This window comes from Bufo gargarizans, chromosome 1 (assembly GCF_014858855.1).
Source record: "Bufo gargarizans isolate SCDJY-AF-19 chromosome 1, ASM1485885v1, whole genome shotgun sequence".
NCBI lineage: Eukaryota > Metazoa > Chordata > Amphibia > Anura > Bufonidae > Bufo > Bufo gargarizans.
Window position 1 is genome coordinate 118344378 of NC_058080.1, and position 23728 is coordinate 118368105.

Genomic DNA, 23728 nt, shown 5'->3' on the forward strand with positions numbered 1-23728 from the left:
AGGATTCATTGACCACAACTCTGTGGACATGGTTCTTCAGATAGTTTTCAATCCAATTACAAACTATACTTTCCAAACCTATAGGTCTATAATTACCTGTGGAGGACCTAGATCCTTTTTTGAATATGGGCACCACATTTGCCTTGCCCCAATCACTTGGCACTGTACCAGTACCTAGAGAATCTTAAAAAATTATAAACAGGGGCACAGCAATGACTCAACTGAGCTATTTAAGCACTCTTGAGTGTAATCCATCTGGACCCAGAACCTTGTTCACATTTACCTTATTTAACTTTATCTTGGACCACATCTACAGTTAGCCAATTGAGTATATTACTGGAAGTACTAACATCCCCAGCACCACACATATCAGCTCATTTCTCTTCTTTTGTATATACAGAGCTGAAAACCCATTTAGTAACTCTGCCTTTTCTTTATCTTCAGTGACTACTCTCCCTTTACCATTATTTAGGAGACCTACCTTCTCGGACCTTGGTTTTTTAGCATTTATATATTAAAATAATTTTTGGGGGATTAGTTTTGATCTCTTTTGCTACCTTCTGTTCGTTTTGTATTTTTGCAAATTGTGTCTCCTTTTAACAGATTTTATTAAGCCCTTTGTAAACTTCATAGGCTACAGCTGACCCCTCAGATTTGTATTTTTAAAATCCCCTTTTTTTGCAGTGGTTGCCAATATTTGACTGTAAAGCAGCTGCCAGCTGCAGGTTACTGCATGGTGCCCATGTAATACATGGCGGTATTTTTAATCCTCCTTGATATCCATGTCTTAAGTCTGGTTCTTCATTATAATTTCTATTATGCCTGAATGTTTACTTCCTATTGTATGAAGGAGTCTGAATATTCTGCTGGTTTCCTGTGGGAATGATTTTTCTTCTGCCCTTCGCAGGCTATTGCGCTGGGCACTGGAGCTGTAATCCTATGCTATCACATTTATGCCCTGAGGCTGTAATCTACATAAATTCAATCCTTTGACCCATGCTTAGCATAAACGTGTTCTGTACAGGACTGCATAGTGGTTCTGACTATTTCTTATGCAAATCCTATATCCTGGAGAGATCAGACACTAGCTATATGGCGTGCATGTCTCTGTTTTTACCTGGGAGCGGATAATGTTGGGTCTTATAACTATTCCTCTGGAGACAGAGCCAGGAGTTGGGATGATATTTAACTGCAGTACATTTTTTGAATGTTTTGCCATTTTTTTCTTGCTGTTTGATGTGTGAGAATTGAAACTTCTTCTTTTTGCTTGTTTTAGATTTGTTGCAGTGCAAGCAGCCAGCCACTCACAGCCGCAACCTAAAATGTGAAAACGGCTTTCTGGGTAGGTTTTCTTGGTTCCTATATGTGCTGCTCTTTAAAAAGCGTTAATACTTTTACTTCTAGCCCCATTTTATATGGTTTATGGGTTTTAAAAGTGAACCTTGATCAGGACAGACTCCTTGAAATGAATGCCTCCTTACTATCACAAGTAGTGGATCCACTGTGTCTACTTGACTTGGGGCTACTGCTAAGGACGTTATCCTGGCATCCCCTTAGTCTCTACCCTTTAACCCCCATACAGGAATCTAGACTCCGCTGCAGAGGAACCACCGGACTTCTATCTCCTGTAGGAGTCTCTGATTGACATCTGAACCATGGGGTAAAGAGACACTGGTGCAGAGCAGTGGTCAGGGTCAAGCCGAGGTCAGGGTAGGCAGAGTTCATGCAATCCAAAGGTCAATCAGATGGTCAGAGCAAGCAGCTCAAGGTGGGAACAGAGAACAGGCAGCCATCAGATTAGACAGCAAAGGGTCAAATCTAGAGATCAGGCAGAAGTTGTCACATTGGCGGAAAAAACGAGAAATCGCACACCTTTGCAGGACACTAGTAGACTACAACCTACTGCTCAGGCCACTTCCCACACAATAAGTTGCCTAAAATACCCTAAAGTGGGGAAGACTAAGGTGTGCATGTGCTGGCTGTTTAAGAGCCAGAGGGAGTGCTTCACATCCTACGGACAGCAGGGTACCAACATGGAGATAACCAGAGCAGTGCTACTATGTTGGCTGTTCCCACCGGGAGGAAGCGGGCAGGTACAAATTGCTGGAGAAATGACAGAAGGGACCTGGTGAGTGTACAGGCCGGCGTGGCCACTGGCTAAAGTGAGATGGCAGTGAGCATGGACTACTGGTATAACACTTACCAGTCCTGATCATTTGGGTGCAATTGTACCCATTTAAACTACAGGGTGAAAGGAGAATTTAGTGAGGTTCAGATGTTGCATATGCACTTACCAACATCTTTGTAGAGGTCCATGACTGTTTATAATGACATACATGAAATTTGTTTCCATTTTCATTTTCATGCTGAAGTTCCATTCATTCTCCAATAGTCATTTGATCTATTTCAGATGCTGTGTTAATTGAATCTATTGCCTTAATGTCATTTTCATTTCATGGCTACTTGTCACATTGAAGAGCAGTTGTTGGAGCTGTGGGTTAAGGTTTTAGGATCTTCCATACAATGAGCTGCTATGGTTACAACAGTGATGTCTCCAAACACTGAAGCGTGTGGCTCCCTGTAAAGAGATTATGCACATATGTAATGTACTTCAGAGGAGATGCATTAGAAATAACAGGTGTACACGAGCATGAAAAATAATGTGCAATAGTATTGAATGCTTGAATATTTTTTTATGCTACTGCTGCCATATTTGTGTATATGAAAGTAATTGTATCCTTTTAGCCCACATAGAAGGCATATGCTGTGCTTGTGGGTTCACTTTCCAGGTATAATCGATATATGATTCAATATATTTCAGTATATTAACTGTATTATGCAGACTATAAATGTAAGAGGTTAAAGGGGTTCTCCAGGATTTATATATTGATGACCTATCCTCAGGGTATGTTATCAGTATGAGATTGGCGGGGGTCCAACTCCCAACACCCCCACCGATTAGCTGTTTGAAGAGGCTGCAGCACTCCCGTGAGCGCCACAGTCTCCTCGCAGCTTACCAAGCCATACATTGTATAGTGGCTGTGCTTGATATTCACTTGAAAGGGACCGAGCTGCTTGTAGGCCACGTGACTAATGAACGTGACATCACATGGTCTAGGAAGAGGCCTAAGCACTCACAGAGCGTTACAGCCTCTATGTACAGCTAATCAGAGGGGGTCCTGAGAGACAACCAACAATCTCATTTTGATGGCCTATCATGAGGATAGGTCATCAATATTTAAAGTCCAGACAACCCCTTTAAAGGCTATGTACACCAATTTCTGTTTATTATTGCATTTTACTCATTTATGTCTAAGAATGATTTTTTCAATTGGTCTTTTTAAAAAAAATATTGAACCGTTCTGTCACAAAGGGTTTGTTTGTCTACCTGTGTGAATCATACTTTTTACTTTCACTTTGTGCAGGTCATCTAATAACCTTTATCTCTAAACTACTAAGAGGTTATAAACACTTATTTAAGCCACTTTCTTATCAGTACGATAAGAATTGAGCTTTTATGATTAAGTGTTTATAATGTCAGGGAGAAGAGATAAGGAGTCCGTCTGCTCCCCAGATGACGGAAAAGACTGAAAATCAGCTAGTTTTAGCTTATAGAGCTGAAGACATGTGCTGCTAGATCGTCGCTAGCACGTCCGCAATATACATTTTCCATAGCTCTGAGTGCTTTTATTCAGTTGAAGAAGAAAAAAACGCAAATGAGTCTAGTAAGGAGCCCAAGGAGCTGTTACCAACGTTCCAGGAGCCAAGCCACGCCCACTGTGAAGGAGCCCAGCTTCGCCCGGCATCCTCCGAATCTCCTCCTTGCACCCCTGATGTGACATTGTTGAAGCTCAGTAATCTCGCACATGCCAGTTAGCGGATGCGCAGTTCATTTCCTGAGGCTGATGCCAGCACAGGGAAGGAACACTATGCCGCACTAACATGTGGCGTACTTGCGCATGCGCAATATTACGGCGCTCAAACTGTGTGACATCGGGGGAGCAAGGAGGAGATTCGGAGGATGCGGGGAGGTGCCGGGCTCCTTCACAGTGGGTGGCTGGGCTCCTGAAACGTTGATAACAGCCCCTTGGGCTCCTTACTAGCCTGACTTGCATATATATATAAAAAAAAAATTGACTGAATGAAAGCACTCAGAGCTATGGGGAATGTATATTGTGGACGTGCTAGTGGCGATCTAGCAGAGCATGTCCTCAGCTCTATAGGCTAAACCTAGCTGACAGAATCCCTTTAAGAAACACTATACTCAAAAAGAATAAGTATGCGGCCACATAGTCAGGTTTTGCGATGCAGTTTTGGAAGCCAAAACCAGGAGAGATTTCAGGAATGAGGAGAAGCCTTATCTGGCCTTTAGACTTTTATGATCCACCTCTGATTTTGGCTTCCAAAACTGCATGAAGTAATCTGACCGTGTGGTCGTACCATAAAAGACATCTACTAACCCAGATATTGAGCATTATACATACATAATAGGAATTACTTTCTTGTATGAGTTTGCGCAGCTCACTTTACAATATACTGCTGAGAGGAGGAAGCATATGGACACAATATACATGAGCCAGCCATTAGAAACATCTACATACACAGAATCTGAAACCAGTATTAATACTTTATATTGAGAAAAAAAGAAATACGAGCCCTTATAATAAAAGTGTTTCTGACATTCTAACTGCAGAGGGGTAATAAATATATATTTAATGGCTCAACATGCCGTATTTGGAACTTGAAGAAAGGTCTTAATTTACTTTATATTGCAATTTTTACATTCATTAAAAATTCCTTGGCACGGACTCTAACCAGACTGGAAGCAGAACAAAAAATAGCAGTTGTCTAAAATGGTATATATTGGCATTTCCATTCTGCTTTATGTAATTCCAGAATTCCGGATATGAGGGTATGTGGGTGTACGTACCAAGATTGATGTATTAATAATGTGAAGTCAGGGATCTCTTCTAGAAGCCCACAGCACATATTGTTTATAGACGGATATTAGTATTAATGACAGCTCAGACTGGAAATACTATCTTGTGCAGGTGTCGGGACCAGTTTACATGGAGACTGCATGCTTTGTTAATTAGGAAGCCATACTGTGGAGTGACCTAGTTATTGGCTGGTATTTGGCAGGGTAGGATGGGTTTAGTTAACATTAGAAAAAACTGATCAAATGCTGTGTGTAGATTTATATGCCACCTTTTTGTCAGTCATTACATTTACGTTGTGAACTCCGGCACAGTCATTCAGTCACTGTATCCGGCGTACATGCCGATTTCAGCTGCACAAAAAATGTTACACGCAACAGCTTTTGTCCAGCCGAAAGTTGTCATATATACTGGAAAGCGTCCGGATTACCGCCGGATGCCATTTCAGTGAATGGGGATCAGGCGGTGCATGGTGGTATCCGGCTATGCTGGATATGGTGAGCTCTGTCAATCCGTTCCTCCACCGGCACAGACTCCCAGAGTTTGCAGCACAGATGTGAACCCAGCCTTAAGGCTACAAGTGGTGTCATTCCCATCATCAACATATCATATTTTTTTAAATTAAATTGCTCTTTAAAAATATCTCCTAGTATTTATGTATTAAAACACTATATAAAAGGGGTGTTTCAAAAACATTAAGAGAGGGAGCATCACCCAGGACCAGGTATCTCCAGACATACTTTCCAATACTTACCAACCACCCTGCTGGGGCCAGTGGCATAACTAGAAATGAACACATTTTTGAATGAGGCCTCCCAGCAACTTCTTTGCAACCCTGACTCCTGTGCAACCCCCACTCCTATGGTTGATCAAGATTGCTGTTTCAGACCAGGCCTGACAACCGTTTCATCCGTTTCCTACAGCCTCTCTGTATATAATGTTGTTGTATAATGCTGTTGAGAGGGCTCTGACAGTAAAATCTCTTAGTCCTACTTCTGGGTGGGCCCCTTTTGGGTTTGGGCCCCAAAGCAGCCGCTTCTACTGCTTCCCCTGTAGCTATGTCCCTGGCTGGGGCTCTAGAAAACAGAATACCCTATTTGGTTGTTAGACCTTTGTAACAAAAAGCTCTTGTCCAAGTGAAAACCCTTTAATCATCTGTAACCTTTCTATTGTACTGGAGCAGCCAAATGATTTATTACCTAACATATCTGCAAGGACTAGAGACTACAGGAACAAGGACTAGAGACTACAGGAACAAGGACTAGAGACTACAGTATCAAGGACTAGAGACTACAGGATCAAGGACTAGAGACTACAGGATCAAGGACTAGAGATTACAGGAACAAGGACTACAGACTACAGGAACAAAGTGATGGCATATCTCTAGAACGAGGTCTGATCTCATGGACCCCCATGAAACTGAGAATAAAGCAGACACTTGCTCGTTTAGCTTCACACCTGGCCACCCAGTTGGCCCTACTCTTTTGAATCTGGCCACACTACAGTTCCATGTACAATGAGTAGTTAGGTGCCACTGTACAGGCAGTAACAGTGAAGGGGACACAGTGACCCTTTAGTTTTTATGTACATCAGTGGTCCCATAAGTCAGACCCCCACCAATCATATCTAGTGATATGCCATCACTATACTCAATGGGAATTCCACTTTAATATATATCATATATAAATCACCCAACCATGCCGTTATGGACTTAGCTTTGTGCACTGGGGCACAGTCATGCTGGAACAGAAAAGGGCTTTCCCCAAACTGTTTCCACAAAGTTAGTGTCACCGCCAGATCTCTGAGAAGCTCTGACAGACGTTCTTCAGTGCATCTTGCTAGGAACAAGGGCATGCAATTATCTATCATAAAGATCTTTGCATGGGCTGAGCAGTCAGGGAGAGCTCTAGGGCTTTTATAGGCCTCACCCTTATGTTCCTTAGTTTGGGATCAAGTCAGTCGGATCTTTATTTGTGTCTTCTAGTTTTCTCCAACACCATCCGTGACAGTTAGGCCTCATTCACACGTCCGCAATTTTGTTCCGCATTTTTCCGGAAAGGAATTGCGGACCCATTCATTTCTATGGGGCAGCACAATGCACTGCCCGGATACGGAATTGCGGACCCGCACTTCATGGTCCACAATTCTGTTCCCGAAAAAAAGAGAACATGTCCTATTCTTGTCCGCAATTGTGGACAAGAATAGGCATATTCTATTAGTGCCGGCAATGTGCGGAACACACATTGCCACTGTCCGTGTTTTGCCGATCCGTGGATCCGCAAAACACGTTACGGACGTCTGAATGGAGCCTTAGAAGAGTACAATTGTCTAAAATGAATGTGTTGGCATGCAGAAGTATTTAATAGAATGCCATGCAATGTTTTTTGTTTTTTTTTAGAGATTAAATAATTTTTTAATATTGAGATATTTTTTGAAAAGTTTTTTTTTAACTTATGAAATATGAAAAATTTAATATTTCATATTTTCCACTGTAGACCAGCAGAGGGAGCTAACAGCAAAAAGTGAATTCAAGGTACCTTCCCTCCACTTGTGACTGTGTGCAAAAGAAGGGGGGAGTAGGTATTTTCCATACCACTGTGCGGCACTATTATGTTGCTGTCTGTACAGCACTGAAGTAGAGTGAATGTTTAGGACAGTGTGGGAACTTATCAGAGCTGTTCTCTATATAATGCACAGCACAGTGTGAAGTGTATCTGAGCTATTTTCTAGAGAATAAATATTCAGAACAAAGTTTCTAAACCGTTATTAGTTTGGGACAGTAGGAGCTGATCATCGCTTCTGTACATGTGATGTCTGGAGGGGTGTCAATGGGTATAACTGAGGGACACTTGCGGCAGCAGTGTGAATGGAGGCCCAAGCGCATCAGCACTTGTCCACGGGCTAAAGGGGATGCTCAGATCCAACATAATGGCATCCAGCATCCTCTATCTGTTGTAACTGCTGTGAACTGCACATGCCAAATAGCATACACAGTTCACAGGTAGCACCGTCCAATACTAGAACATATATGGTTGGGAGTAGTCCGTTGACTTCTATGGACTATGTGTGCTGTACTGCCATGCAGTGACACACTACACAGATGCCTTTAGATATGGCAACCCCTAGTATGGTAGAGAAGGGTGATTCGTCACTCCACAGAACACGTTTCCACTGCTCCATAGTCCTGTGGCAGTGTGCTGTACACCACTCCATCCGATGCTTGGCATTGTACTTGGTGATGTAAGGCTTGTATGAAGCTCCTCAGCCATGAAGCTCCTGGAGCACAGTATTTGTGCTGATGTTAATGCTAAAGGGGGTTTGTTACTCTGCAGTTATTGAGTCAGAAGAGAGCTGGTGACTCTCATGTCCTATGTGCTCCAGCACTCAGCCACCCTGCACTAGAACTTTGCATGGTTTCCACTTTGTGGCTGAGTTGATGCGGTTCCTAAACACTTCCACTATTTAATACCGCTCACAGCTGATGGTGGAATATCTAGGAAGGTAGAAATTCCATGACTTGCTGCAATGGTGGCATCCTATTACAGAGCCACACTGGATTTCAGGAGCTCTTTAGAACTAGTTCTGGAGCAACCATTCTTTCACAAATACTTGTAAAAGCAGACTGCATGGCTAGGAGCTGGATTTTATACACCTGTGGCAATGGGACCGAAGGAAACACCTGAATTTAATGATTAAGATGTATATTCCAATAATTTTCCCCACATAGTGTATATGTCTCCACACTGGAAAAAAAGGAAATCTAAGAATAAATGTAATAAAAGTACAGAAGGTGTTTATTATAAATATACTAACTGTGAGCCTGTTGTCAATGAAATATATATAAATACTTCACAATAAATTAATTAAACAATAATTATCTAGTTCAGAAAATAACGAGGCACGGTTCTGCAACTTAACTATATACACGCCACACAATCTACTTGTTATTGCATTTCTTAAAGAAGCTTTTATTCTACCTTCAGATGCTTGTACATAGGCCATAGTAAAGTGAAGTGACATAATACACAATGACATCATAATTCATCGGTGACAAGTAGTGTCATCAGAACCTACAAGTTATCAATGGGGACATCACAATTTACAACGTATAAAAAATGCTATCACCACCCATCATATACAAGCAGTGACATCACATCTCATCCTGTATAAACTATAATGTAAAAACACATCAGTTATAAACAATAACTTCACAGCTCATGAGATTTAAACAATGACATCACAGCTGATAAGTTATAAACAATGACATCATAGGTCATCTGATATAAACAATGACATAACAACACATCAGTTATAAACAATGACAACACAGCGCATCAGTTTTAAACAATGACATCACAGCTTATGAGTTATAAACAATGACATCATAGGTCATCTGATATAAACAATGACATCACAGCTCATGAGTTATAAACAATGACATCATAGGTCATTTGATATAAACAATGTCATCACAACTCATCAAGTATAAACAATGACATCACAGATCATCAAGTATAAGGATTGACATCACATTTCATCAAGAATAAGCAATGACATCACAGCTTATCACATATAAACAAGGACATCACAACTGATCAGGTAGTCTAGCTCGCAACCTGATCACAGCAGGAACTCTTGGTGGTTTCATAAAAGGACCAGATGAATTCTTAGAAATTAACTAACATTAATGTTTATGTAAATGTACATCCCTCACATCCCTTGGTTGAACTTCATGGATATTAATTTTTTTTTAACCGTACACCTCTTTAGTTAAAAAAAAAAAAAAAAAAGACATTGGCAGTGTTATACATACAGAATGTATGCAAGACCACCCAAACGCCTCCTCTGCTCCTATCACTGGATGCGGAGAAGGCGTTCGATAGGGTACATTGGGAATACATTAGAGCTGTTCTTTTAAAATTTGGCATCCCAGGATTTTTTAAATCAATTGTTATGGCACTTTATTCATCTCCTACGGCTTTAGTATATTCTTCAGGCTTTTCTCTCATACCCTTTTTCCATTTCCAATGGCACATGCAAAGGATGCCCCTTTATCCCCTCTTATTTTTGCCTTTGCAGAACATATTAGATCTTCCCCCTTAATAGCAGGGATCAAAACTGGTTCTGAAGAACATCGTATTGGATTATTCCCCGATGATGCAGTTATCATCACTTGTAAACCTATGGTCTCTTTGGATGCTATTAATAATATTATCAGATCTTTCAGTTTAGCTTCTTACTACAAAGTAAATATATCTAAATCAAAAATTCTTAATTTCGGCCTTTCCAACTCCATCTTAACTCATATTAAGAACTCATTTGGATTTACTGTAGCTAAAACTTCTTTACCTTATTTAGGCATTAATCTTACTTACCCTTCATCTGATTTATTTGAACACATCTTTATTACCCTATTAGAATCCATCAAACAAAGCTTATCCTCTCTGAAATTACAATATCTCTCATGGCTAGGTAGACAAGCAGCTATTAGGATGGTAATTCTACCCAAGATCATCTACATTATGAGAATATTCCCATATACCTCCCTAAAAAGTACATTAACAAGTTACATTCTCTTCCACTCTTATCCTACATCCTAAGCTAGGGGTCTGAACACCCCCTCAATATTACACTACCACCAAACCATAATCTTGGATCAAATGAAAGCTCTCCTTTTTAGAGAGTTTTCCAAAAAATAGGTTCAGATCAAATCACACAATTTACATACATTGTCACACTATTCGCAGGCCTTTTTTCAAACCCCAATTCAAACCTCATTCTTAACTCTTAAAGCAATCTTTTATATTTGGAACTGTATTCCAAACAATATCTCGTTATTATCACATACACTATATGAATCTCCCTTAGATATATGTGAAATCGCCATCCCTGGTTTATCGCTCTTGTTGTGAAAGACTGGGGGTCTTTCTAAAATTGCCCAACTATGGAAGGACAATATTTTTGTCAATTTCACCCATCTAATGGTAAATATAATATTCCACCAAAAGACTTCTTTAAGTACCTACAGATTCGACATCTATTACAATCACCTATGATGCCCAACCCAAATATTGATAATAGTAGGCTGAAAGACTAGCTCCACTCTGAGTAATCGGAGTAATAAAGGTATTTCCAAAGGATATCAATTTTTGAAGGAGTCACCTAAAGATCCTCTTACTCAACTAAAAGATAAATGGCAAATAGTGTTGAGCACGAATATTTGAATAGCAAATTTTTATTGCGAATATCGCCACTTCGAGAATTTGCGAATATTTAGAATATAGTGATATATATTTGTTATATCGAATATTCTGCATTTTTTCCATGTGAACACATGATTTCTCACTTTTTCTTGCTTGTACGCCAATGAGAAGGAAGCAATGTCAAGTTCGCAACAATACAGTGCACCAATCAGTAATCTGCAGTGAGTCCTGCTAAAATGTGAATATTCTAATCACTGCTGATTAGCGCAATCGCGACTATATTGGAACACTCTATCTGCATATAAAGCTATTGTAATGTTCCGCTGTGCCAACCATTTTCTCCAGTCCCAGGAAACTTATACCCGCTTGAAAAATGTAGCCTAAGTGACCCAAGCCCGTATTTCGTGTTACGAAATCACATTACGCAATTTTTACATTGCCGATTTATCGCATTCAATAAAATAATCTCAAAGTCTCCAAATTTGCGAATATATGACTAATATTCCACAAAATATTTGTGAAATATTGCGAATTCGAATATAGCCCCTGCCGCTCATCACTAATAGCAAACAGAGCTCCCGACTACCATTTCTCCAGATCAATGGCTTGAATCATTTACTATTACCTCCAAACTAAAAATATTGGGCATTTCGAAAATGCCTGAAAGATATTTTATCATTGGTATTACACTTCAGTTAATCTAAATAGATTTTTGCCGTATCTACCCTCTGAATATTGGAGATGTCAATCACATAGTGGTACCTTCATTCCTATATGGTGGCCATGTCCTGTACTCTATAACCTCTGGAAACAAATCTTTGGCCTTATATCCCATATATGTGCCTTTCAGATAAACCCTTCTCCACTATTAGCTCTTCTATTGGCTTAAGTGACTTTTCACACTAAACCCAAACAGTAGCTTCTCATATTATTTTCACTACCAGGTTAAAAATAGCCTTCTGCTAGAAACCCAAAAATTTTCCCTCACTTCAAAGAATCATTAGAGCAATTAGCAATAACTGCTGGTATGAAGGTATGTTCCCACGTGCAATTAATAAATTACACCTTTTCAGATGTAAATGGGATGTTTGGCTGAATTCACAACACTGTCTCCTTCCAGATAAACTGTTTTAATCTATGTTGATTTTTCCTTCTATCTCTAACAATGATGTACTCTAATTATTATTTTATAGGATTTCCTGAGGATAGCTTTATCCTATCCTTCATACTTTTTCATAGTCACTTTTACGTTTATTTGCTCATTATGTTGATCCAACAATATTGACGCAATTATTTTGCTTGTCCTTAGAATCATTCATATGTCATTGGTATGCTTTTACTTTTATATTAGTTTTCTCATTTTTAGCCCGGAACTGTAGCGGGTATTGTGTATATTTTTTTTAAATCATTTTTTTGTCTTTATTATATTATTATTATAATTGTAAACCTGTTGTAAACCTTAATAAAAAAACTATGTAAAAAAAAAAAAAAAGTATGCCGTTATTTTTAGTTATAAAGGCTAGAGGAGATTTATCATTACAATTATTTATTGGATAATGAATAAGGGGGAGGGGGGTCAAGGGTCTTCTCACAACCAGATGATCATAGCCAGAATGTATTCTAATTTACACATATAGTCATTAGTATAATTTAAATATGTTCACCTTTGATAATTACAGTGAAATACAGCAACCCTGAAACGTTGGATTTTTGTGCTTCTTGTCATGAAATGATTGGATTCAGCTGGTCCTAAAGCAAATCCGTCATCTGCCCTCTATAAAATAGATAAATAAATAAATAAAAATAAATAAAAAATATATATATATATAATATATATATATATATATATATATATACACGCAGTGTATATAAAAAGTCTACACACCCCTGTGAAATGTCAGGTTTCTGCGATGTAAAAAAATGAGACAAAGATAAAACATTTCAGAACTTTTCCCACCTTTAATGTGACCTATAAACTGTACAACTCAAACTGAAATCTGTTAGGCAGAGGGAAGAAAAAATATAAAAATAAAATAATATGGTTGCATAAATGTGCATACCCTTAAACTAATACTTTGTTGAAGCACCTTTTGATTTTCTTACGGCACTCAGTCTTTTTGGGTATGAGTCTATCAGCATGGCACATTTTGACTTGGCAAGATTTGCCCACTCTTCTTTGCAAAAACACTCCAAATCTATCAGATTGCGAGGGCATTGTCTGTGCACAGCCATCTTCAGATCACCCCACAGATTTTCAATTGGATTCAGGTCTGGGCTATGGCAGGGCCATTCCAAAACTTGAATCTTCTTCTGGTGAAGCCATTCCTTTGTTGATTTGGATGTATTCTTTGGGTCGTTGTCATGCTGAAAGATGAAGTTCCTCCTTATGTTCATCTTTCTAGCAGAAGCCTGAAGGTTTTGTGCCAATATTGACTGGTATTTGGAACTGTTCATAATTCCCTCTAGCTTAACTAAGGCCCTGGTTTCAGCTGAAGAAAAACAGCCCCAAAGCATGATGCTGCCACTACCATGCTTCACTGTGGGTATGGTGTTCTTTTGGTGATGTGCAGTATTGTTTTTGTGCCAAACATATATTTTGGAATTATGGCCAAAAAGTTCAACCTTGGCTTCATCAGACCATAACACATTTTCCCACATGCTTTTGGGAGACTTCAGATGTGTTTCTGCAAAATGTAGCCTGGCTTGCATGTTTTTCTTCGTAAGAAAAGGCTTTCGTCTTGCCACTCTACCCCATAGCCCAGACATATGAAGAATATGGGTGATTGTTGTCACATGTACCACACAGCCAGTACTTGCCAGATATTCCTGCAGCTCCTTTAATGTTGCTGTAGGCCTCCTGGTAGCCTCCCAGACCAGTTTTCTTCTAGTCTTTTCATCAATTTTGGAGGGACATCCAGTTCTTAGTAATGTCACTGTTGTGCCATATTTTCTCCACTTGATGATGACGGTCTTCACTGTGTTCCATGGTATATCTAATGCCTTGGAAATTCTTTTGTACCCTTCTCCTGATTGATACCTTTTAACAATGAGATCCCTCAGCTCTCTGTGGACCATGGCTTTTGCTGTGAGATGCGACTAAGAAAATTTCAGAAAGACCAACTAGAGCAGCTGAACTTTATTTGGGGTTAATCCGAGGCACTTTAAATGATGGCCGGTGTGTGCTGACTCCTATTTCACATGATTTTGAATGTGATTGCTTAATTCTGAACACAGCTACATCCCCAGTTATAAGAGGGTGTGCACACTAATGCAACCACATTATTTTTGTTTTTTTCTGTTTTCTTCCCTCCACCAAAAAGATTTCAGTTTGTTTTTCAATTGAGTTGTACAGTTTATAGGTCACATTTGAGGTGGAAAAAGTTCTGAAAAGATTTATCTTCTTTGTCTCTTTATCTTTTTTTTTACAGCACAGAAACCTGACATTTTAACAGGGGTGTGTAGACTTTTTATATCCACTATATATATATATATATATATATATATATATATACAGTCTCATCAAGTAAAACCAAGCATATTATCTAGTGTCCAACAGTTCAGAAGGTCTTCCCCCCTTCTCACTCATCAGCCCTCGCTGCAGGGTTCTCCTTTCTCTCCCACATAATACCTTTGCATATATCTTCATATCTAATTAGATAAATGGATAGCAAAGACATCTCCTGCAAGGAAACACAATTCTCTATTAGTTTATAGTAACTTGCGTCCCCTTTGGAAAGCTTTGCCAGCGTCCCATTGTTTTATTTGTATTAATAAAGAATTGGCCAGCTGCACGATACCTTCCGGAATTCTTTACGTCAGCCACAATGAGTTCTTTTAGTATTTTAGCCATAGGAAGAAAGAGAATGGCTCCGTTATAAATTGTTATGCTTTGTAAAGCCTGAGCACGAGCACTTTTCAATAGCATTATTTGCATGTAGAGTTTTAATTAAGAGATAACTGTCACCACAGGTCGACTGCATAAGGCTGCAGTATCCAGCCGAGAGATAAATGCCAGTGCCAAGTTTTACAGGTTGACTAGAAAACAGGGGGTCTATAGCACAAAATGGATTTATAATTAAAAGCATGAACAAAGTGCTGCTGATTTTAGTCGAGGTGCGTTAGATTGAAAAAAAAGTGTTATTACCTTTAGAAGCTTCTACAAGACATTTCTCCTAGAGCTAAAAAGATAGCTCAGCTGGCCCGCTCCGGTGATTTCTTGCGCCTACTCACCATAGTGGCCAGATAAGGAAAAATAATTGAAGATTTAAAGGGAACCTGTCACCAGGATTTTGGGTATAGAGCTGAGGACATGGGCTGGTAGATGGCCGCTAGCACATCTGCAATACCCAGTCCCCATAGCTCTCTGTGCTTTTATTGTGTCAAAAAACCCGATTTGATACATATGCAAATTAACCTGAGATGAGTCAGAGCTTGAAAATATGACTCTTCTCTGGTCACACAAGTAAGATATGACTCTTTTATGATAATTTGCATAAAAGGCGGAAAGTACAAAAATGCATAATACTTACTGAATTCGTCTGAAAATGAAATCAAAAGTGTAATTTATATGTTTGGGGTAACACAATGAACATTTAGAAACGCTCAGTGAGGGTAGCATAGTAGAGGTGACAGGTTCCCTTTAAGGGGTTGTCTAACTCCTCCTACTGAAAAAAATACCAGGGATCTGTTAAAAGAAAAAAGAAAAGAAAAAAAACACTGACTTTAAGAAAGGACCTCCTTTCCATTGTGAAGGTTCAGTGGTCACATGCCCCTTGGGACACGTCATCGCTGTGACCATTAATTGGCTGCAGTGGTCAACATGACATCAGTTACTTTTTAGTTTTTACTTGTGGTGATCAGGCTGGGGTGGGTTGAGATAAAATTAGACAGATGAGCCATTTAAGGGTTGGTTCACATCTTCGCAGTCTATTCCAACAGGGTAGCAGACTACAAGGGTTATCATAACAGGAGATGAGAGAAAAAAAATGGAGACGTGCTGTCCAAAGTGATGGAATTTAATCCGGATGCAACGTTTCGCCTCAAAACAATTTGCTTGCCGAAATGTTGCATCTGGATTAAATTCCATCACTTTGGACGTGCTGTCTCCAGTTTTTTATTTTTCTCATCTCCTGTTATGTACGCTGGATTGGGGGTATTTTTACCGCCCCCCCGGAGAGGTGCCCCCACTACTCTGTTACCAAGGAGTGCTGTTCGTCCGTGTTTTTCTCTACCAGGGTTATCATATCCATGATAGCCAGATACTGTGGGCACCACGGGATCCCCATTCGCTATTATGGCATCAGGCAGGTTTTTGGCATACATGCCAGCTTTCTGCCTGAATGTCCCATTATGCCTGTTATGGTCCGCTCCTATGCCAGAACAGACTACGGAGATGTGAATGTAGCCGATTCACCGATACACCACCAGCCCATGGGATACAATGGGAGAACTGATTCACTAGGTTTGAGTTTGGGAGCTCTACGTAGACCCCTCCCCAGACATCATAATGACATAGTTGTCACCGGTGGTCAGATGCGACAACTGTACAATAACTTTGCTCACAAACAGCAGCTCAGGAACCTGTATTAGGTATTAGGGGCCGTTCACACAGCCAATTTTGCCCCTGGAATTTTGGCGCGGACGCTGCAGCAGAATTCCACCAGCAGCTGCATGGTGTCTGAATATACATGCTGAGACAGAAGAATAGAACCAGTGAAAGCTGGGTGTGTACAGCGCTCAACGCAGCGCTTCTGCTCCACAAAGGTTTAAAGGGCATCTGTCAGCAGGTTTGTCCCTATGAAACTGACTGACCTGTTACATGTGCACTTGACCGCTGAAGACATCTGTGTTGGTCCCATGTTCATATGTGCCCGCATTGCTGAGAAATATGAAGTTTTAATACATGCAAATGAGCCTCTCGGAGCAATGGGGGCATTGCCATTACACCTTTCTGCAAATGCCGCTCCCTCTCTACTTTGATTGACAAGACCAGGCAGTGTAAAGGTGATCAAGGCCTGGCCCTGTCAATCAGAGTGCAGGGGGCGTGGCATAGAGAGCTGAGCCTTTAGGTGTAATGGTAACGCCCCCATTGCTCCTAGAGGCTCATTTGCTTATATTAAGACATCATTTTTCTCAGCAATGCGGGCACATATGAACATGGGACCAGCACGGATGCCTTCAGAGGCCAAACGCGCATTCCAGTTTCATAGGTACAAATCTGCTGACAGATCCCCTTAAACGGTCTTTAATTGAGCAGCACTGTAGATAACACACAACACGTTCATCGTGTTCATATATAGATGCTTATTGTCAACCATAAACTTTATTTAGTGACTTTTCAGCTATGCCCTAATTGCATGCCATACACTCGGTTTTATAGCTCGATATTTAGTGTGCAGTGTCATCTATACCGAATTATACAGCGTCTTATGGAAAGGGTCATTATTGCATTTTCATGTACATTACTTCCGCACAATGGACTGGAATGCAGGCAGCCTATGAAACGAATACGATTACATATTAAACAGCTTAATCACCCTAACCTGCAATATCCTTACAATTAGCTTGGCCTCGCTCATCCTTTTAACGAGCTTCCAGCAGAAAGAGAAATCGGTCAAAAAAGGGGAATAAAATGTTAAATAATGCAGATTCCTATGTTCCGTGTTTCCTTATGAATGGAAATCACACATCCATTTAGCTCAATTCCCTAAACTTGGGCTGATATTTTTAGTCCTGGAGATCTGCATAATTCTCCGATTGCTCATTATTGCGTTTTAATGAATAAATGATCGAGTGGGAACGTATGTGGTTGTGAATGTGTTGTATGCCTAAGGATCCGCAGCTACAGTCCGGATTATTAGAGGAAATTGAATGTAATGTGTTGGAGATAAGGCGTTCGCCGGAGATTAGGAGGCGTCTGACTACGGTATTATATTTCTGTGACATTGGACTTTTTATTTATTTAATTTTTTTGAATGTTTTACATGGCAGATAAGGCTCCACGTTGGTCGTAAAGCTAAGATCTGCTCGCTTATAGATCACCGGTCACGATTAGTTACAACAGGCGATGATTAAAAACATATATATCGAGTCCCTTCAGGAATTGGATCTTTGATAGTGCATCTTGTAATGTATTGAGCCGGTATTACTTGTAAACCCTGGAGAGAATCCGCGCGGAGCGCTAATACATTCTGATACACTGCAACAAAATGCCTCTTTAATCCTATAAAATAAAAAACGCCGATGTGTCGCCACCTAATGTAATGTTTTGTCAAAGGTAAACTTGTGATAAATTGTCCTATATAAAGGTTTTTCCCCCGGAATATTATTGACAGCTCTTATGAGCTACAATATTGATACTTTCCAAGAAATTTCATTCTGTGTGGTTGGAGGCGGCCATATATTGTGAGGCGTTCGCTCCCGGGGGAAGTTGCCTAGATGTGTGGCTTTGCCTTCAGCTTTTGATTAGTATTGGATGCAGTCAGAAAGCTTTTCTTATTTTTATTTACACGGGGATTGCTTTTTTTTTTTTTCTTTATTTTGGAGGAAGGCATGTATTGCAGAGGGTAAGAATATGACACAGATTACATACAGATGTAGCAGAGTTAAGTTTGTTAGATGCAGGAGTGATATAAGGACAAAAAGATCAGGAGGCAGAATAGCCTCCAGCCAGTGTTCCCTGTTAGCTGTGCGCTCTGGAAAGGAGAGGGTTAAAACCATAGACTAACGAGGATTGGTGAGCCCAATAGCAGGTTTATCTCCTGCAAAGTTTGGGATTTTTAACTCTTTCAACTCTGGCTTAGAGGGAACAGTGGCTGCAACACATGGGCATCCTGTTTTGTTAGGTCACGCTCTACATAGGAAGGCAAAGTTAAAGGGGTTGTCCGAGTTCAGAGCTGAAATTGGACGTACCCCCATTTTCACCCAAGTACCACCTCTGACATGAACATTTCATGCTCTGATGCTCTCCTTGGCACTGCGCTGAATTGGCGGCTTTTCTGGGGATCTATTGACGTACCGGTCTCTCAACGGGTAAAGCTAGGCAGAGGCTTCCGCCTAGCAGTGACGTCACTAGCACTAATGGGCGGGCTTTAGCACTGTCCTAGCCTGTAAAACGGCTAGGTTAGCGCTAATGTCCGCCCATCCCGTCACCGGGAACACTGTTAGGCGGAAGCCTCCACCTAGCAGTGCAACTAATATAAACAAACAGCTCTTGCCCTGAGCAATACAGCACAGGGCGAGGGAGAGCATCAGAGCATGAAATGCTCCGATACTCATATCAGAGGGCCTGTCTGAGTGAAAACGGGCAGAGGGCCGGAAATAAGTAAAAAAGTAAAAGACTCAGTGGTCGCAAGCACTCCAGGTCCAGCACTTCTGGTCCCTGTTGGACAGGAAATATGACGTGCCATCTACATGCATTTCAGTTAACAGCCTCAGTGGGGACCTCGGTCATGTGCCTTTCCTGTACCGGTCACCACTGAGGTCATTGTTTTTTAAGGTGACCACACACAAGTAAAGTCATCCAAACCCACCTATTTCACTGGAACTGGCCGACTATGCTATGACATGTCACCTATTCCGACATGTTTGTCTTAGTAACTACTTGCATCTCCCATGTAATAACCATTCTGGAGCATCTATTCTTAGGGCTTTATGTTGTACCATTCCTTTATTATTCCTCCTAGAAGTTCTGAATTAATTACTAAGTTAGCACTGAAGGTCCAACAGGAGGATGTTATCAAACTGGTAACACCCTGCTGGACCTTCATTGTAAACTGCTATCAATTCATTTATAACTTCCAGCAGGAATAATAAAGGAATGCCACACCATAGAGCCATAAGAATAGATGCTCCAGAATTGGTATTACATGGAGAATACAAGTAGTCACTAAAACTGACAAGTCAGGAGAGGGGAGAGGTCCTCTTTAGTGCTTTGTTCTTAGGTGAGATAAGCCTCCGCTAAAGGTGCCTGGCAGGGTCTTATTCCCCTTTGAGAACACATGCTTAGCTGAGGAAAAGCTGCCGTGTTCTACGCATTCAGCAGACAGCTTTTGAAGGCGTATTGTCATTTTTACCCAAATACAAAGTTCCCTCTTCCTATAGTTTCTATTATAGGCAGAGGGATGCTGTAGGTCAGGGATCAGCAACCTTCGGCACTCCAGCTGCTGTAAAACTACAACTACAATTCACAGGTCCGCAAACGTGTCTGCATCCGTTCCGCAATATCAGGAATGGGTGCGGACCCATTATTCTCTATGGGTCCGGAAGAGATGCGGAGAGCACACTATGTGCTCTCCGCATCCGTATTTCCGGAGTGCGGCCCCGAACTTCCGGGCCGCGGCTCCGCAAAAAAATATAACATGTCCTATTCTTGTCCGGCAGTTTTATAGTGGGTGCCGGCCAGGTGTATTGCGGATCCGCAATTTGCTGATCCACAATACACCACGGACGTGTGAATGGACCCTAAGGCCTCTTGCACACGAACATTTTTTTTTTCCGTTTACGTTACTTTTTTTGCGTTCCGTATACGGACCTTTTACGGATCCATTCATTTCATTCCATTTATTGTATATATTAGGATATCACAATGTGGTTTTTGCATTATCTTCACCCAGACCATGTTCACAAAGTGATGCTGCCCCGCATAGTAAAATGACAAACCCAGCTTTGCTACATGATGTCTGCCTTCTGCCCGGTAAGATAGTTATTTTCTCACACCTATAATGAAACCAGCAGACGGAGTAATAAGCCATACTTGTTTCTGGCCGGCAGGATGGCAGGCCTCCCATATCCCTCATTCTGCCAGTTACGCTGGTGCTGAGGATGCCCATTCTGCTAGGCCTCACGAGAGCCAGGTGACAACAAGCATTACCTGACAGCCCCATCACCTTTTACATGTTCCCGATGCATTTCTGCTTTCATTTCACTCTACTGTACATGCATGAGCGACATCTCAGAACCAGCCCCATGGTCCAACATGAACCTTCTCCCCCACAAGTCCGCTCTGCACGCCTGCCTCATGTTGCTTATGATATGTAATTGCATATTGTATGTTGTCTGCTTTTCCTTTCCATGGCACGCACTCCTGCATGGTTTTATTACAACGTGTTTATTTTTATCCTCAGGTTCTCCCATGCCATCCTCATCTTCTAGTCCTTCAGTCACTGAGCATTTCCATTCCCCTTCTCCATCACCCCGTCTCCATGACAACCAGAGGTGGTTATTAAGTGCTAGTGCCAAGCAGTCGATTCAGGACTCTGATGACGAGTTTAACGCCAGCACATGTCTGGTGCATCCGCCATATCTGTCAGAGAGTGTCCAGTGTCATGGTAAGCATAGGACTCCATGTCCATTCATGTCTTCAGTGTATTCTCCTGTATCACCTGTAGCTGTCCTGATTACTCGCTCTTCCACAATGCACTGTAGCACAATTTTGCTTTACGTGATGTTCATCCCGACCTTCCTGGTCCTTAAACTGGTTGTGAAATCTGCAGTGAGGACTTCAGAGAGAGGGATGAAGAGAACATAATTCTCAAGAGCAATGATCACGAGTGACAACCCCTGTGGTCATTGTTATGGCTGACAATAGTGGTTGTAGGCCATCATCTGTAGGAGAATCCGAGGCTTCATCCCTTCTTATATTGCTTCTTGGTGGTAGCTAGTTTTGTAGTCCCTGTCCCAAGCCAAAAATTTGTAGGCATTGGGTAAGTTCTGACGAAAAATTAGTTATTCCATCTAGTTTGGGATGTTCCTGGGACCAGTCACAGTATGTGGAGCATAACAAGGCCCAGGTGCAGTATATCTGTTTATTAAGACTCCATACCATGAGCCAGTCTTGATCTCCCTGCACTGGCGTGAGATGTGCCTAATTTATTAAAATGGAGATGCCTCTTAATAAATTAGGCGCATCTTCCCTGCTGTGAACCAGAAGCTGAAGTCTACGCCAGCTACAGGTCAGAGCAGACTTCAGGCCTCCCACTCAGCCATGCCCGTTAATATTTGCAAATTGTGGCGCACGTATAGCAATGAGCGGCATGGGCAATATTAAAATTTGCGATATTTCGCAAATATTTTGTCGAATATTCGTCATATATTCGCAAATTCGAGAATTCAAGATTATATTCCTGATTGCGAAAATCAGCAGTGTAATATTCGCTTAATGCGCGCAAAATACAGTCGTGGGTCACTTATGCTACATTGGTATAAGTTTCCTGAGACTGGAGAAAATGGTTGGCACGGCAGAACATTACAATAGCTTTATATGCAGATGGAGTGCTCCAATATATTAGTTTTCGGCAATAGTGAAGGGTAGGCAACTTTTCTATTGGTTGCTAGGGATGTTGCTAAGCTGTGACAAAGCTTCTCATTGGCCCACAAGCTAGAAGAGAGGGATGATCAGCTGATGTGTACTGTGTTAAAAAAAAAAGAATATTCAATTCGATTTTATGAATATATTAGCACTATATTCTAAATATTCTTGAATTCTCGAAGTGCCGACATTCGCAATTAAAATTGACTATTCAAATATTCACGCGCGACACTACGCACGTATGGCATGCTCCATCGTTTCTGACTTTTTTCCCCATAATTATGGCATAAAGGGTTTAGTAAATGCCTAGTGGACATGACTGTCTGTTGCACATAGCAGCCAATCACTGCACAGCTTACATTTCTTATCGTGCTCCTGAAACATGAACTGTGATTGGGTTACACAGACGACTCTTTGGGACAGCTTCATAAATCTTCCCCATGGAGTCCTGTATTGTATGTATAGAAACATAGAATGTGCCGGCAGATAAGAACCATTTGGCCCATCTAGTCTGCCCAATATACTAAATACTATGGATAGGTAGGTCTTGTATTTAGCCAACGTTAATAAATCGCGGGCAGGGGACCCACCATTATTAGCTCATCATGCCCGATGGGGTTATCAGAGCAGACGACCCAGTAAATTCATCATGAGTTTCAGACGTGTTCGGCTCGTGTTGCGTGAAAACTTTGCCCTCGTAATACTGACGTCAGTGCAACCTTTAGTACTGTCACTCTGAAAATTTTATATATTTGATCTATAATGTTCCTTTCTCATTTTTTTGGCCCAGAATTCAGTGATTTATTTGGCAGGAACACACATGGAAGCATCCTTTCCCTATCTGCAGCAATAATAAAAGAAAAGGGTGGACTGTGATAAAACGACAGGAGAATGTGCGATTATTCGTTAAATCCAGCGTTTCCTGCGTGCAGATAAACCTGCTCTTTGAAATGCATTGCAAGGCTGCATATTGCAGGCAACCTGTTAGCCTGATCAAATACTGCCCAGAATATATATCAGCATTGTGAGCTTTTAGAAATCCTTTCAGATCTGATGAAGGGAGAAGGTTAGCTCCCAGGAGCTTATGAATATAAAGTTTACAGCGCACCGGCGATGTAATGATACATTTCTTTTTCTATAGATTTGGAAAAGCTTGAAGTTGTATTCATTATGTTGCATTTCTTATGGTAAATGTAATATGTATAGCACATCCAGTGACCTAGAGGTGTTGTTTGCCCCTGTAGTCTTGATTAATATTGGAACATTTTCGTTTCCATAGT

The 23728-nt window shown here is 40.9% G+C and overlaps 1 protein-coding gene across 4 annotated transcripts in view; it reads left to right on the plus strand.

Annotated features, from left to right (window-relative positions):
• The window catches only part of TENM3 (teneurin transmembrane protein 3), a 1312080-nt gene that overhangs the window by 914530 nt on the left and 373822 nt on the right, over positions 1–23728 (plus strand). For all 4 annotated transcript variants that reach the window (XM_044297320.1, XM_044297329.1, XM_044297345.1 and 1 more), the window contains 2 exons: positions 1277–1342; positions 21265–21468. In XM_044297320.1, coding sequence (XP_044153255.1) covers positions 1277–1342; positions 21265–21468 — 270 coding nt within the window. The remainder of the gene's footprint in view (positions 1–1276; positions 1343–21264; positions 21469–23728) is intronic.